Raw genomic sequence first — 17,359 nt, forward strand, 5'->3', positions numbered from 1 at the left:
GGGAAAGGCAAGCCAGCAATCATGATTTTAAAGTTACAATAAACCATGGCAGAACTGCCACAGCTTGCAGAAGGGATCAAGCAGAAGGGATCAAGCACAATGAACTAGCAAGCTTCCCAGGGCCTGCAAATGCCCCATCATCACTTCCTTCTAAGCTAACACAAAGAGGATGCATAGCAAAATGTGCTGCTTGTCACACTTCCTGTATACATTCTAGCTACATTGAAATCCCCTCCCTCCTTCAGTCAACGTCCCGTGATGACTAAGCACAGCGAGTTCTCACAGGGTTGTCTGGGGGAAATTTCTTTGGAAGTTTCTTTCTTTGTGGGGGTTCTGCAAACCTCAGTTTTGCAGTTCGGTTTATATCTCTCCCTTCCATGCAGATGGTGCTTTTTGGTTACAGAAGTAAAAGTTCTCAGTCTGAATTTCAGAAACTGATAATAGCTTAGTACCTATCTTGACATTTATCACGCTTGACTTTGGAACCCACACATTTTGTCCTTGATGAGATTGTTTTACAATGAAACAAAGGCTTTAATCAAACACAGTTGATAGGGTCATAGCTAGGTTCACACTTTGTTAAACCATGATTTGCTTAATCATAGTTTACTGAATAAATGACACTGCTAGGTTCATTTTTTATTTTATTTATTTGTATTTCAAATTTGGTCACTGCCCATCTCATACCACATCATAAACTAAAATCAAATAAACTTTGGGGGGCAATGCAGGACTATCCCAAAAGTTGGTAAAGGGATACTGAGGGATCAAAGGCAGAGATTTATTCAACTTACTCAACTGAATATCATCCAAATGCACAGACTTCCTAAAATTCAACAGCCAGCAGAGGATTCTGAGAGTTGAAGTCTCACTAGGAGGTTGGCAGATTAGAAAAGTCTGGTCTAATTCCAGCTCTGATGAATCGTGATCTACAGCAGTGTTTCTCAACCTCAGCAACTTTAAGATGCATGGACTTCAACTCCCAGAATTCCCCAGTCCATGCATCGTAAACTTGCTGAGGTTGAGAAATACTTATCTAAAGCGTGCCCAGGACAGGAACACTAGACATAAAAATCCCCATAGACAAGGCTACTAGAATGCATATCCTCTTTCAGAGCAGTCCATGTGATTGGTGTAACCCAGTCTCTTCCACCAGCAACTCACTTTGTGATCCCTGACAACATGATCCTATGCATCTCTTCACAGAATTATTGTCCTACTGACTTCAGGGGCTCTTACTTCAAGCTAAGCACATATAGGGTTACAGACTGAGTTCTGCTGTTGAAAGAGACCCTCAAGTTCCACTTCTGATCTGCTAGCCCTTTGTTATCCCCCTAATCCTGCTTTTTAAAACTCTATCCCATTCTGTTATTTCATACAATCCACCCTCATTTTTAGCCTACTATATCTCCGAGCAGCAGGGCACCTCAACTGATGTTCCTTCCCCCACTTGCTTCACACAGTTATGCATAGATTTTTCCTTATTCTCCTCAATTTGTTCTCATTTGTAAAGACATAGATACAAATTGGCATTAGATTTAGCCAGACATATTTATTTTTTAATTCAATTTAGGCACTGCCTGTCTCCAACCCGACTCTGGGTGACTCACAATATAATAAACCATAAAAACACAATACAAAACAAAATAAGATGGGATCCAGTCACTCCAGGCAAAAACATATCCAAGAAGGAGCTCCATCCATCTCAGTCCAAGATCTAGGAGATCAGCCAGGCTTTACGGTACACCAACAAGGTGGGAGCCACATGGATTTTAGAGAGGCTCTCATTCGAGAAGGCAGCACCATGACAGAGAAGGCATGTTTCCTGGATCCCAAGAGATAGTACTGTTTAATTGAAGGAACCAGGAGTGCACCAACTCTGCCTGCATGGACCAGCCAGACAGAAACCATGGGAGATAGGTGGTCGCTCAGATAACCTGGCCGTATGCCATTTAGGGCTTTACGGGTGATGACCGGCACCTTGAATAGCACCAGGAAACAAACTGGCAACCAGTGCAGCTTGTGAAGCAGAGGCATCACATGGGCATACTTGCCATGCCCCTGCCCCTGTATCCTGGACTAGTTGAAGTTTCTGAGTGTTTTTCAAGAACAGCCCCATGTAAAGTGCATTGCAGTAGTTGGGCCTTGAGATGACTAGGGTGTGAAATCTGAAGGGCCTCCCGATCCAGGAAGGGACACATCCCTTCTTAAGGCACATCCCCACTTAGAGCATCCCCACCGATTTCAATGGGACAAATGACTTTGTTACATCTCCTGCCAATTCAAGTGTATTTAGTTCACAAAATGAAAACAGATTGGAGAGAATAAATAAAAGAGAAAATTAGACTAGAAAGGAAAGCTCCAGCCACATGTATTCCTCTCAACTGTTTCCAAATGCTAGCAGAAGTAACCATACATGATTACTTCTCTCTGTTCTGTCTTGGTCAGATCATACCCAGAATGTTACATCCAGTTCTGGGCCCTGCATTTTAGGAAAGGACACGGACAAACTGGAGTATGGTAAGGAACGTGTAAGGAAAAATATACGAGGAAAAATTGGAGGCATTGGGTATGTTTAGCCTGGAGAAAGGAAAACTCCAGCACATAAGCATCTTGATGATCATGCTAAAATGGACATGTGGCATGCCATAATTGTGCAAATGACACAAATTAGATCCTTTTGCATCATTTCGCATCATGACTTGATGCAAGTACATTATTCATGTCATGTGAATGATTGTGTCACACTGTGTTGTTGCTTGCTCCCAGCATACAGAATGCATCTAATATTTTAAAAATCCCAAAAGACATTACCGACATCAAAACAACTTTGGCAGATTCAGAGGACCGGAGCTGAAGGAGCAACCTTAGGGTCAGAGGTAGTTAGAAAAAAAGAAGAAGCAAAGAATATTGATAAGAATACTTTTGTGGGGGCAAGATTTAATTAATTATTTCCTGAGCTTCAGATGCTTGCTAGGGATGTCAAACAAGTAGCAATGATGACAGATACCATTCTTTCAGAAAGAAGATAAACAAGCAAGGAGATAAAGTATTGTTCTTTTCAAAATATCAGCCAAGCTACTTTGCAAAGAAAGAATCCATTTAAACCCCTCACGGGACAGGTAACTCAATCAGGAATGAGTCAGGCTCCAATTAAACTAATAAGCTTTAAGTCACCAGACAGAAAGATAATTGTTACAACTCAAAAAATGAAACAGGCAATGATAGATTTCAAGAAAGTAGCCTGTAGAGCTAATTGAAGAAGGGACCTTGGCACACCAAAGGCTTAATAACTGCTACAAGAATGAGAGGATGGAAGAGCCAAATACTGAGAGAGTGAACAGGAATATGGACTTTGTTTTCCTTTAATCATTCTGGCACACTAGCTTTATATGGGCAATCTGCAAATACAACAGAATACAAGGTAGTTAAAGGACAATTGGATAAGGGTGAATATTATTATACGATTTGGATTAATGGGGTTGAAAGCCCTTCCTCATTAGACCAAGATCAATATGGGATCTCCTGTGAATCTACTGAAGTTCTTCTGGTCTAAATAAGAGAGGGGAGTGTTGATTATAGGAAGACAAAAAGACACATGAATTTAGAGAAAAGGGTAAAGGAACAAGAATGGGATGGAAGGGGTGGGGAAAAGGTAGAGCCAAAAAAAAGTTTGTATATTTTCTCTTTCATTTAAAGAAACTAAAACATAGCACAGTTCCTCAGGCCGAAAAGAGTTACCATCACATGTTATATGGGGAATAAGATAATAGTTTTTGTAGAAAATTCCTAATGCATAATTGTTGCAAGCTAGTTTTCCTGAATTTAAGGGATAAACTTAAGAGATTTGGAATTTTCAGATAATATATATGTTCTATCAGTAGTAATGCTACAGTGGTAATGCTACAGAAAACATACAAAACACAAGGTATAAAAGATAAATATTTTGATAAATAATATGTTGCAGCAGGAGCAAATAAGGCAAGAAGGGTTGCAATTTTATTTAAAGCTAGCTTAGATTTTAAAGTTGAAAAAGTAAGGGATAGAGTTATTTACATTAAAGGAAGGGTACTTTCGTTTTTAACCATGTTTTATGAATTGTTGTGAGCCACCTAGAGTCTTTGTATGAAATAGGTGGCCACATAAGTCCTGTAAGTATAAATGAATAAATAAATAAATAAATAAACATTGGACAATTACTTGTTTATGTTTGCTTCAATATATTCTCCAAATCAGGGCTAGACACATTTTCTTCAAAGATAATGAAACAGTTACTAAAACTGATATGGAAAACATGATACTGGCAGGAGACCTAAATAAAAATGCAGATGCAAAGCAGGGGAAATTGGATATTTGAAAAGTTATTTTATTTTATTTATTTATTTATTCATCAATCAAATTTATATGGCCATCCATCTCATGAAGAGTGACTCTGGGCGGCGTACAATAAAACTATGAGACAGTAATATATTAAAAAACAATTTACAATCCAGAAAATTTAAAAATTTTGATTGAAGGCTAAGAGAGGGTAGCAGATGTCAACAACAATGCAGCCACTTCAGTACCTTGCGGGCCCCTTGGGGCCCCCAGGCCTGATGACACAACCAAGTTTTAAGGGACTTCCAGAAAATCAACAGAGATGGAGCCAGCCTCACTTCAGGGAGGAAGATGTTCCATAAGATGGGTGCCATGGCAGAAATGTTAAACAGAAGTATTCATTTATAAACCACTGTTGAAAATTATGCAAGCTGAAAATACGTTAGAGATGAGGAATTCCCACTCAAAATGATTTACATATTATTAAATAATCATACGTCCTGCCTAAGAATAGACTACATGTGACTAATCTGTACTAATGCAAATTAAGCAAACAGTTATCATACCTGTATGTGTATCGGATCACGTACTAGTAATATTGCAGCTACGGTTAGATAAATCTACTCCCTTTACCTATTTTGGGTGGTTTAATCCTACATTAATTTTCAATCATCAGCAAAGAACATTTATTTCACTCTTTACATTTTTTGGGGAGGGGGTGGTTTGGAAAATGATACAAGGCAAAATCTCTAATAAAGTGAGAGGCTATGGAAGCAGAGGAGAATGCAAAAATAGTTTTTGGTAATTTTCTGTTTTTTATCTTTTGACTCTGATTTTCTTGGTATTCCTTGTGTTATTTATTTTTCTTCTTTTTATCTGTTTTATTTTTATGATGAAATTGTTAACTGCCTAGAGTCTTTTGGGATTGGATAGAACACAAATAAAGAGGAGCATAGTTAAAAATAGGAATTCTTAATTGTTAAAGCAATTAGATCTTGAAATAAACCACACTGGTCACTCAAAGAAGCTAAAGCTTGAATTTTCTAAACATACATAATGCAAAAGAAAAAAAAAAAGTAAGTCATCAGAAAAGACCCCAATGCTATGAGGTAATTGAAAAAGAGGCCCACAGAAGACCAGATACCTAGATCAGTGTTTCTCAACCTTGGCAACTTTAGGATGTGTGGACTTCAAGTCCCAGAATTCCCCAGCCAGTGAGTTAGCTAGGGAATTCTGGGAGTTGAAGTCCACATATCTTAAAGTTGCCGAGGTTGAGAAACACAGATTGATCAACAGCACTGATCGCACAAGCATGAACTTTACACGAACGCAAAGAAGCAGCAACTGACAGACAATTCTGGCAAAATGAGATCCATTATGTCACAAAGAATCAGAAGTGACTGAACAACTTAGCAGCAGCAGCTGCAGCAACAACAGATTACTGATGGCATGTTGTTAATGGTTTCAGAAGGAACCACCAGAGATGCTGAGTTGCATCTTCCCAACACTTTTTCCCTGTGCAGAGACAGCCTTCCATTCAGGTGCATACATGAATACACAAATGATTCAACTTTTCATCTTAATTCATGTCTGTTTATCCTTATCTCCAGATGTGCTGGCTAAGTGCTCTCATCATCCCTAGCTATCTGGAGGTGATAAAAATTGATGTTCAACACACCTCTAAAAGACAACAAGGGGGAGAAGACTGATATATAGAAACTAGAAGAATATAGATCTATGCATTTCTAGAAGAGGTGACATTTACATACCAAGTAGCACAGTAGCACAGTAGTGAACTGCTGAAACAGGTTGTGAACAATAACACTTTTAAAGCACAGCAGCTATACTTCCTATTTTAGAAGTGAATGTAGTCAGAGGTCTATTATGCAAGAAAACCATATGAACTCCTTGTGCACTTTCCCTGTTGCACTTTATTACAGCCTGCAGATTAGAGTGTGTGTATGTGTGTGTGTGCAATACTATGTATAGAATTCGTCCCTCCCAATTTACATCTATATTTATAGCTGTGTTTCTCAAGTTATCAACTTTAAGGTGTGTGGACTTCAACTCCCAGAATTCCCCAGCCAGCATGGCTGGCTGGGGAATTCTGGGAGTTGAAGTCCACACACCTTAAAGTTGATAACTTGAGAAACACTTATCTTTATGTATAGAATTCATCCACCCCCAAGAATTCCCTTCATTTCCCGTCTTGCTTAACAGATGGGAAAGGATTTTGAGAAAAGTTTCCTAAAAGTTCTTTTTACTTTGATGCCAACTATTCTTCTATTACTCCATTTATTTGTGTTCATTTGGACACTGCCGGAACTAAGGGTTTTCCTCCCGCTCCAAAATATCTGTTACCCTATCAAAGGTAGGAAGACTGAGTCCTAACTGTTTTAAACTTTCCATAGACTGAGTCCTTTCTATTGTAAGGCCTTCTGGCTCCCCGTTTACTATTTTCCTTGACATTTTGGCACACCGCAAGGAGTTGCATTCTCCCATCACGTCCGTGGTCCCTCAGCCTGCTATAACTCCTCACTGAATGCGGAGGCAGAAGAGAATTACGCAGCTACGGCGAGTTGTTTAGAGAAAGGGCGGGAGAAGATGTTGGTAAATAAATCCACGCACGGGTGATGAAATGGGCTTTGCATTTTTCAGCCGTAGTAAACCTTGTAAACCGCGGCTCTTCCCTCCACAAACAAAACGTCCCATTCTGTATATGCCATTGTATTAATTTTTGAAAACAAGAAAGCTGGGTTTTCTAAGGAACGTCCTTTCAACTTCACGAAAACGAAAACTAAAAGCATTCGGGAATTCTCCCCCCGCCGGCCGCAGAAAATTTCCCTGACGTCACCACCTCCTTCGCCCCCATCCTTGCGCCTTCGCGTGCGTTCTCGCTCTCAAACTGGCCACGCCCCGGCCATAAACGTCACAAGGCAATGACACTCCAGTATCTATATAAAGGGTCCGCGGCTTTCCCCGAACTCTGAAACATTCCGTTCTAATCGGTGAAGGAAGAGCAAAGGTCATTCTCGATAGAGGAAATGGTTCGCGCCAAGGAGAGCTCCTGTTTTGCAAAGCCTACCGTCCGGTCGCTCATTCGCGTCTATCCCGCAGTTACATGTTGGAGCGAGTTTATTACTGGCTAAAAATCCAGAGGTAAGAGGAGCAAAGCATTAGACCTTTCACTTCCCCAGGGGGCGGGGAGAGACCCGGGGAGGCCCCTGCCCCCGGATTTGTTTGCCCCCCTGGCCTCTGGAGGTCGTCTCTGCTCAGCCGCTCGATCGCCTGCTCATTCCCGGCAAATGCGTGTTTCCAAACCTTCGCTTCCTTCTCGCTGACTCCCCGCCCACCCATCTCCGGGCTTTTGTTTCTCAGATGCTTGTAGTCTTAGGTGCTCCCCGGCGGCACGCCTGTTTTCAGAGGATCCCTGGTTCTCCGAACTCGGGCCAGGTGTCCCGGCTTGGCATGAGGTTTCCCTGCCACCTCCGCCCTCTCGATTTCCTTCCCAGGCGAGCATCCATCTCTCTCCCAGACATCCACCCAAACTGTCCGCCCTTTTAATTGTTGGTAAGCCTCCCTCTCGCTTCGTGCGGTTCTCAGAACTGTTTTTCCTCCGTGGGCATCTTATCACGACGTGGTGGGCTGCCTTCCTGCAGTCCTGTGCCCCCGCCCAAAGCCTTTGGAACAGCTTTAAATGTTCTTTGCCTTTGCCCTCCCCCTAGAGCGGTAACGTGCTGTATTTTTGCTGTGAGCCTTCAGGAAGGGGCTTTGTATACCATTCTCTTCTCTAAATTGTGGGTCTCTCTTTCCAGGCAAGATGAACCTTTCATGTCTTTTCTGTGGTTCTCCAAAGGCTAGGATGGCTTTCCCCAACTTGGTGGCTTCCAGAAGTGTTAATTGAGATTCCTCATCCGGGAGATATTCCTCATCTAGAGGAAGACTTGCTGTAGAGTAGGAGCCTTTATTTTACTCTCTGGGGTCTCTTTTCTCCCTTCCCTCCCCTTTCTCTGTCCCCACTGACCAAAGTACGTTAGCCTCCTCTTCCTGGCTAGGCTTTCCATTATACCAGCCACCCACCCTGTTGCTGCCCCCAAATGCTACTGCTTGCTATCTGCCAAATGCTTGTTAGGAAACTCTATCTGATCTTCCTTACTCTTCTCTTTCCAAAGGAACCAGGCGTCCTCAGGAAAGACCACCTTACAATTCCCTTTACTGCTCTCTTTCCATAATATTACTCTACATCCCATTAGGATCTTCTCACTTCTAGTCTTGGAGAATCTAAGCTGTTCGTACTTTGATTTGGTAATTTCCTGTGTCCCTCCCCCCGCAGTAACTTCTGATCATTAAAATCTTCCAGCTGTCAAAAAATATTTCAGTACCAAACATTTGCAATCCCTTATGTTCTTTTTCTTTTTGCATATAATTCATTCAGAATTCATACAGTGAATATTCTCTTCCCCTCCTCCCCTCCTCCCCCCCCCTTCCAGACCTAACCTGTTGTTGGTCAGAAGGGTTGTCTCTCCTCCTCTCTTCCCGGCAGCTGCACACTCAGCATCCAGACTCTGTGTGTCTGTGTGTGTGTGTGTCTGTGTGTGTGTGGTTCCCCCCTTTCTTCTTCCGGACTGGGGTGTTGCCAGCGTTCCAGGGGCACTTGCTTCAACTTGTCTGGGGCGCGCCCTGAATTAATTCAGCCTACACACCTCAACCAGTGAAACCATCCCTAAGAAAGCTGGGAGATGAACTGCAGTACAGGTAGGGGGCAGAAGGAATTGTGCTGGAAGTTGGGAGTCAGGAACCTAAGAATGCTGGCTTCCAGCCTCTTCCCTTCCCCGTGCCTCCACTTGCCAGCTCTTGTTCCTATTTCTGAAAGCTTATTCTTGGTTGGCCTTTGCTGAAAAAAAACAGATTAGCAAAGGAACAGGATGCCTTTGGAGGGAATTTGCTCCACTTTGATTTCCCAAAGAATGCTTGAGTTGTGATTTTCCAAACACCAGAACCTGTTCTCCTTCAGGGCTTCAGTTGGGTTTGAGGCTTAGTATATGAATCTGATACCAGGAACAGGACTTAGTAAAGCAAGCATTGGGTGCCTTTGTTTTCCCACTGAATATATAAAAGTTATTCTTGCAGACTTTGCATTAAAATAATATCTCATGCATTTTGGCAATATTAAAAATTATTAAAAGCCCTGTCAGAATGCCAGTTATTTCTCTGGACCAACTAAGGTGTTTTAACCAGAATAGCTTAAGCTGGTGGAAAACCTGTGGTTTTCCAAATTTCTTGAACAGCAATGCTCAGAAACCCTGGTTAGTGTTGAGGGATGCTGGGAGTTATAGACCAGAACAGAATGAAATAAGCTCCCCATTCATGGTTTAGAGCTTGATTTCAATCACAGCATGACACCTTTACTTACTGGGTTCACATAAAGAATCATCTTTAGGAAAGATGTCAAAATGTGTATTTTTACAAACTGGTCCATTACATTATTTCTTCTGTTAATTGGTGTTTTGATGTATTCTAAAATGGCTTCATTCTTCTTGTCTTTATTTTTTAATGGCTTCCAGCAGAAAAAATAGAAAATAATAATAAATGAAAATGTTTGGTAGAAGGAACTGTATGCAAATAGTAGTATATGCTCTCTGCATGTAGAAAATGCTGAGTTCAGCCCTAAGCTTCTGTATTGTTAAAAAAAGTTTTAGTTAGCAGATTTTGGGAAAGAACTGTATACGAAAGAAACCAAGGACAGACAGTGCTAGATTTGATGCACAAATTAGACCTCACGTAAAATAGTTCGTTATAGTCCAGAAAAGCAAAGAATCTTGAGTTCATAGAAGCCCTCCGTGTTCTCATTCTAAATTCTAATGTTGATTGTTTCTTTTCAGCTTTAAAATGCCTCCTTGTATCATGTCCAGCCAGTTCACTTCACACTTTGAAGCCCGAAATATTTTCCTCAATAGTTGTTATCCCTTTGGATCTGGAATGGCAAGAATTCTACCTCCTGAACCAGTCAGCTCCACCCCTGCTGGCAAATTTACAGTTCTTGGACATATGGCCCAGATCACTATGGTCTGGTTACGAAGATTTTTATACTTTTGGCAGCATTTCCCTGCAAACCTGGTGAAGATTGTCTTGATGGGCATTGCCAGAAGGGCAGTGCCCGTCTTAGAGAAAATGAAATTAAAGAAGGCTGGAGAACTTAAAAGAAATGAAAATGACACTGAGAAGAAGATAGGGAAAGGCAGCTGTCTAGAAAATCATTCTCTGAAGAGTCATAAAAACTACCTTTCGGAGGAAAGTTTGGTTATGGAAGGCTATTTTGGAGAAGGCATTGAACAACCTTTGATTAATTCAAGCAACATTACAATGAATAACATGTATTTGGAAAAGGATGGGATTTCTGAGTTGTGTTTAATAAGTCCTACTATAATATTGGATTTGGGAAATAATTGGGAAAATTCTTCAGGAAAAGACATAGAATGTGTGATTATAAAAAGTCCTGGACATGTTCCCCCTAAGTTGTTGGATGATACTTACCATCCTGAAATCTTTACAAAAGGCTTGGACTTCTGTGAATATTTTGAAAAGACTTTGGACTGTTTCAATCGTAATGGAAAGCTAAATTTTGATAAGGGCCTTGGTCAAATTTTGGAAACTACCGTAGTTCCCCAGGAACTGGAAAAGAACATGAAATCTAATCAGAATCCAGTAACATGTGGAGAACAAAGCTTAACATGTTCACTTGATTCTTCAAAGGATGAAGAACAGCCAGAAATGAACAGGAAGAGTAGAGAGAATGAAGATACATACAGCATGGAATCCCCTACCATCCCCAGTACTTTCCAAAGTCCCTTGGTTCTCTCCTTATTCTATAGTCCATTAGAAGAGGAGGAGGACAACAATGATGACAATTCAGAAGACTGGTGGAGTGAGGATGAGATGGAAGAGAGTGGTCAGGACAAAACTTACTCTGATGGCAATAATTCAGGAGAAATAGAGGACTGTCTGGAAGTAGAAGATGACTCTGTACACCAGGTTGTTTTTGAGAATCTCTGTGGAGCTCTATCCATGGACAATGATCACTTCCACCCACTCTGTTTTTCCAAACCCATTCGGGCCCTCGAAGACCACACCACTGCTTCACTGAAGCCCAAGAACCTTCAAGAAACTGTAGTTTCTTCTTATCTGACAAGGACCAATTCTAAACTTGAAGAATTGTGTCATCTCCCAAAGCAGTCATGGCCCAGAGAGGACCAAAAAGTTGCAAGTAATCAGGAGACCCACAGATGCTACCAACCAAGTCCCAGGAAAAATACTTCTCCCATCCCTGCAGAAATACCACTAGTTTTGCAGCAGGAAATCCAGGTGAAAAAGAAGGTGAGCATCTTAAAATATTTGTGTGTGTTCTTTGGATGAAATTGGAATGAGGATTTTCAAAATCCACCTTTGTTTTGTTTTTTGTGGCTCCATAATTAGGAATCATGAAAGCTTGTATTTCTGTGCTTTGCTGTGACTGATTTAAATTTAGACTTGCCCATTTGATTATGTTTGAAGAAATATTCATGCTTTTATTTTAACTATTTTCACCATGGTGATGAAGAATAGAGATAGAATGCATAGTACTGCTGAGTTGTTGCTGTTGTATTTGAAGTAGTAATGGGCAAAGCTGTATCAGTTAAATCTACACCTTCTCAGTTTCCAGAGGAATATTTCTTGTAGAGGTTAAAAACCATTTTTTCTCCATTAATTAATTAATTTAATATGCCACCTGACTCCCAGTGATTCTGGATAGTTTATGAAATGTTAAAAAAAAATCAAGAAAACAACATAAAAAAGAGCAAAGATGGTAAAGATAACTAACCCAGATGGGAACAAAGAAAAAGGGGCTTTAGTCATACTTGCCAAAGGCCTGGGCAAAGAGCCAGGTCTTCAGAGCCCTTTGAAACATCAGTAGGGTGGGAACCATTTGGATCTTGGGGGAACTCATTCCAGAAGGTAGGCGCTGCTACAGAGAAGACATGCTTCGGGGGTCCTGATCAATGACATCGTTTAACTGAAGGAACCTGGAGCACGCCAACCCTGCCAGATCGGATTGGTCAGGCAGATATTATGGGAGACAGACGGCCCCTCAAGTAACCAGGCCCTATGCTGTGTGGCCCATTCGATTGGAAATAAATATAGTAATCATTAAGGTGTTCTGTATTTTATGTGTTGGGGGCATAGTGGAGGAAAAGGTGAGCTGTAGTCTGTAATTGAAGAGATATTAGAATAAAGGCAGATTACCTGAGGGGCAACGGGAAGTATTTAGCATTCTCAGAATGCCTTTCCCATCCAATAATTTCAGACAATTGAGCTCTGAGTGAGCAGACGTCTGTGGGAAAGAAAATAGGGAAAAGATTTATGTGATGTGACAGTCATGCTTAATTTTTAGTCATCAGATCAGTGCCCGAATTAGGAAGAAATGGAAGTCTTGAGTCATATTTTTTAAGTTTTACAAGTTACACATTCACCCCACTCCCCAAACCATGTAAAAAGGGAAGCCTTCTTCCAAAGCCTTATCTTTTACAGTATGTTAGAGTCCTCAGCCTTCTGCTTTTTCTCACCCCCAGTCCACATCGACACCACTACTGTATGGAATTGATTTTTGATTTGTCATCTTTAGCTCTCTTCTACCCCACCCCTGAAACCTTGGCAATTCTAAAATATTTAGCCCTGGCTATGAATCACAAGACTATCTGAAAGGAAAGAAATGATGTAAGATTAGGACATTTCCTAGTCCAGCAGACTCATTTCCCCTCTTCCCTTTAAGAGATTGCCTATTGCAAATTAAAAATAAAGGTCCTTAGCTTTCTGTTTTCTACTTCCTTTTGCCTTACCAGCAGTTCCACACTAGTGTGCCAAGCCAAGAGAGAGATGCAGAATCTGTCCTTATTTAGCCACCCTAAATGCACAAACTCTGTGGTGAAGAGTATGAAAAACAGAGCAAGCGCAGAAGGCAGACAGTTTTATTTGAACTAAGACTTGGCCTCTGTTTTTAAATCATTTTTGAAAGGTGGAGATTGTGGGTGGAAAATAGCATCTCTTTTATTAAGGGAAAAGTTAAAAAGTCAGTCAACCACACTTAGATACAGACATGGGGAGTGATCAGGCTTGGGCACTAATTGGGAAGGATGGTGGTTACCTTTTAGCCCTCCTGACCTCATGGGGCTGTTGTGAGAGTGAAATGAGAGGAACCTTAGGTTTGCACCGCTCCCAGAAAAAATATGGAATATAGCTCTAATCTCAAATTACAGGAAGAATAAAATGAAATGAAAAGGCCTGGTACTGCTAAGAAGAAACAGTGTCAGAGCTGTTGTGAAACCACCTAAAATGAGTAAGATGTTTTCTTCCCTGCTGTAAGACGCCAAGGGAGTATACAAAATACTCTTGCCTTCAGTTGTATCCTCACAGCAACCCTGTGAAATAGGTTGGAGTGAGAGATGATTGGCCTAAAGTCACCTAGTGAGTTCCACTCTTAAAGGTGGTTTTGAACCTGGGTCTCCCCAAGTGTCTGTCCAACCATTCTTATATCTAAAAAAGTAGGTGTGGCATAATGTAATTGTCTTTATATTTGATTTATAGCAACAAACACCCTCCTAGAAATGTTGGCCTGAAAATCTCACATCATCTTTCCTCAATTCATAGGTCCGATTCTCCCCAGTGGTCACTATCCACCCACTGGTGGTCTGGGATTATGCTTCTCGGGCTGCCCGTCGGGGCCCATGGGAGGAAATGGCTCGTGACCGCTGCCGCTTCCACCGAAGGATTGCTCAAGTGGCAGCCATCTTGGAGCCTTGCCTGGCAGTGGATCATCGGGACAAAGTCTGGAAGAAGATCCATGAAGTTCCAGTGTCTCTTCTGGAGGAAGCTGCTGACAGCGTGCCCTTCTGTTCCAGTTCTACCAGAAAAGAGGAGTTGGGACTCTAGAGTTAGGAATGAAAAGCTTCTTCAAGATAAATGACAATTGGTGTGCAGATAGAAGTTGAGGATTCTGCGGGAACTCTGGTCCAGGCTTTCCAGCACTAAAGGGGAAGAATGCTGCTTTTGCTCTTCTTCCATTTGGTGTTTGAAAGCATGCAGCAAACCAGAACCTCATTGTCCATAAGTTTGAAGCAATTTCAAACTGGTGTGTCTTGGGACACAGTGTAGTGAGGTTTAGTCCAGGCAAAACTATCAGTGAAAGTGCTCTGGGTGAGATAAGAATGTTGGATGAGTGTTGACTATGTGGGGGGATAACTTGAGAGAAAACATCAAGGCTCCTGTTCTCTGAATAAATGCAATCCTAGGTTGCTACTACTACTACCTCTTTTGGTTTGGAAGGTGATGAAACATGGCCATTGTAATGAATATATGTGGGAAATAATTGCTTTTAATTACAATGTAGGTACTATTGCAGCTGCATTTCACAGGCATTACTTGTTGTTGAAATGGCCAAGTGAGATGGAAGGGCTCCATCCAACCTGGTAGCCTTCTGAATCTTTTGGATCACAAATCCCATGATTCCCAGTCAATCTGGCTTATTGTGGAGCTGGGATTTGAACATTTTATTGGAGGGGCAGCTTGAAGGTTATTGGGAAAAATCTATTGCTAGACAAACAGTTGAAAAGATCAGTCAAGGTCTGGTTCATATTTCTTCACCTCTGTTGTCTGATCACATGGCTAGGCCCCTTCATATGGATCAGTCAGAGGGCAAGAATCTGGATCCAGATTTTGACAATATAGACTTTGTATGTTTCGGTATCCTGTTTCAACCAAGGGTTGGTTTGCCTGCTTTTGTATTTGCCAGTTCTCTGGTAGATTGTATACATTTTAGTTGAAGAAAAATATTTTTGAGAGATTTATACTAATTTATATTAAATTGTTCCTTTGAACTCCCTGATATGTCTTGAATATATAATAATTGCTTGATTACTGAATTGTGATAATTATAATTATTTTTAAAGAATGTATGTCTTCATTATTTTCTTGATACTTGTGATAGATGGTAATTTAAGAATGTAAGAAAATCCATTTGGCATCAAGGTAGAAACCTAGCCACATCTGTTATCTTCTGTAGTAATAAGAATGATTTTGGAAAACCCACAAACCCACAAAGGATTTAAGCACAATATCCTGGTTATATTCTGCACCATCTGGTATAAGGTATGTCATGCATAAGGATCATTGATAATTTTATTGTCCAGGAATCTGATAGATCACCCTTTAAAAGACTGATTCCCAATCTTTTTCATTATATAAATGACATTATTGCCATTAAAAGCTTTTGTGGATTACAACATCCACTAAGAATTGGTAACATGATGCCCCCATAAGGATCATAGCAGATGTGATTCTGCTAGGAGGGTTAATGGAACCCCAAATATTAAATAATTGTTTAATAAATTTAGATGGCCAGAAGAAGATTGGCAGATGTTGCCAGATATTAGTGTTCTTGCTCAAGCCTAACATGCTGGAATTTTCAGCACAACCTCTCACCTTCTTTTGTCAGATCTAACTCCTCCCCTTCTGCACCACCCACTTGTTATTTAACATACTGGTGATTTATCCATATGTGGTACGACCAAAATATTTTGTTTTTCCTGTCCTTAATCTCCATCTTCATTGGATAACCCCAGTTCATGATAACAGCAGTGCTCTCTATAAAGCTACATTCATAGATTCTCTGCAACCATGATTATTTGAAGAAAATATATTTGCCTAGATTTATGCAGCATGTTAAACCACAACAGTGGTTTACAAAGCCCAGTGGGTTTATGTAGCACTCTGACCCAAAACCAAACCAATCAAAACCAGCCAAGACCTCTTATGGCTGACATAATGTGATGGGCAAACCAGATCACAGTGTGAGTTTGCTGGTGTAGTAGCTTAGTATACCCACACCAACCTTGGTCACTTCCAGATTTGCAAACTTCAATCCTTGATGTTCTCAGCAGTAGCTATGCTGGCTGGGGAATTCTAAGAATTGAAGACCGCATATGTGGAAGTAGCAGAGACTGAGAAATGATGGTTATGCAAGCAGCCTTCCAGGGCATGATAAGATTCTTTTCCCAGCCTACCTGGAGGTGTTGGGGACTGAAACTGGGAATTTCTCCAGGCTGTTTTCAGAGCAAAGGTCCTCCCCCACCCATCCAGCTTCCAAAAATGAATTGCATCTGCAAGTGTATTTCTAGGGCTGTACTAAAATTGGTGTAAATACTAATTTGGTATATTCAGATCTGCCAGTTGAAGAGAGGCTGCTAGAGACACTCAGCTAATATCTGGATTGTTAGATTATTTGAGGCTCCGGCGGGTTCTTTTTTCCCTCTCAAAACTTTTACACTTGGATTTAAAAAAATATGCTTTTTAAGTGGTGGGTAGGTCATTTTTTGTTCAGCTTGTGTGTTGATTCTCCCTATGAACTGCCCCTAGAACTAATTGGTGGAAGACATATCACGCAAGACATAAATAATGGCAACTGGATATAACAAGAAAGGTATTTCCTGTCTTTTGCCAGTTTGCTTCTCACATGGACACAGCTGATTTTATAGGTGTAAATTGAGTATTTGGGAGAAGCAATCGGCGTAAAGGAACCCGAATCATTTCCACCAAAATGACTCGTGATAATGAACTGTGGAGTCTGGACCTTTTCATGCAACAGGAATGCAGGCTTACATACCAAGGGTGACTCACTCATCAGCATTAAAAATAACCTGAGCCAACGCCTGGTACAAATAGCTCTGAGGGACCATCCTAAAATAACTGAGATGGAAAAATATAAGAGTATTATTACAACTTTTATTAGGTAACCACCAGCGGGAGATAGACATTCATCCGTACTACAATATTAGTATTCCCCAGATATCTGGAGGCTTTTCAGATGAGCTTAGACTGCAACTCACAGAATCCCCCATGTTGGATAGAAGTTATGGGAACTGTAATTTAAAGTCATCTGGAAGGCTGATGACTGGGGAAAACTAATGTAACCCCACTGAAAGGAAGAAGTGAAAACAGCAATAAATTTGGACAA

At 40.9% G+C, this 17,359-nt stretch overlaps 2 protein-coding genes across 2 annotated transcripts in view; one reads left to right on the plus strand and one right to left on the minus strand.

The window, feature by feature from the left end:
* PLEKHA4 (pleckstrin homology domain containing A4) overlaps positions 1 to 9,685 on the minus strand; it is a 56,385-nt gene extending 46,700 nt beyond the window's left edge. Inside the window, exon 1 of the mRNA XM_088142727.1 lies at positions 8,815 to 9,685. The gene's annotated coding sequence lies outside the window, so the exon portion shown is untranslated. The remainder of the gene's footprint in view (positions 1 to 8,814) is intronic.
* PPP1R15A (protein phosphatase 1 regulatory subunit 15A) lies at positions 7,300 to 15,298 on the plus strand. Its single transcript, XM_007441585.3, has 3 exons — positions 7,300 to 7,476; positions 10,200 to 11,691; positions 13,999 to 15,298. The coding sequence occupies exons 1-3, from the start codon at positions 7,439 to 7,441 to the stop codon at positions 14,278 to 14,280; spliced, it is 1,812 nt and encodes a 603-aa protein (XP_007441647.1). The 5' UTR covers positions 7,300 to 7,438; the 3' UTR covers positions 14,281 to 15,298.
* The last annotated feature ends 2,061 nt before the right edge of the window (positions 15,299 to 17,359 follow it).

This window comes from Python bivittatus, unplaced genomic scaffold, assembly GCF_059951505.1.
Source record: "Python bivittatus isolate LINGU-HERP-01145 unplaced genomic scaffold, Pbiv_v1 ctg000440_np1212, whole genome shotgun sequence".
NCBI lineage: Eukaryota > Metazoa > Chordata > Lepidosauria > Squamata > Pythonidae > Python > Python bivittatus.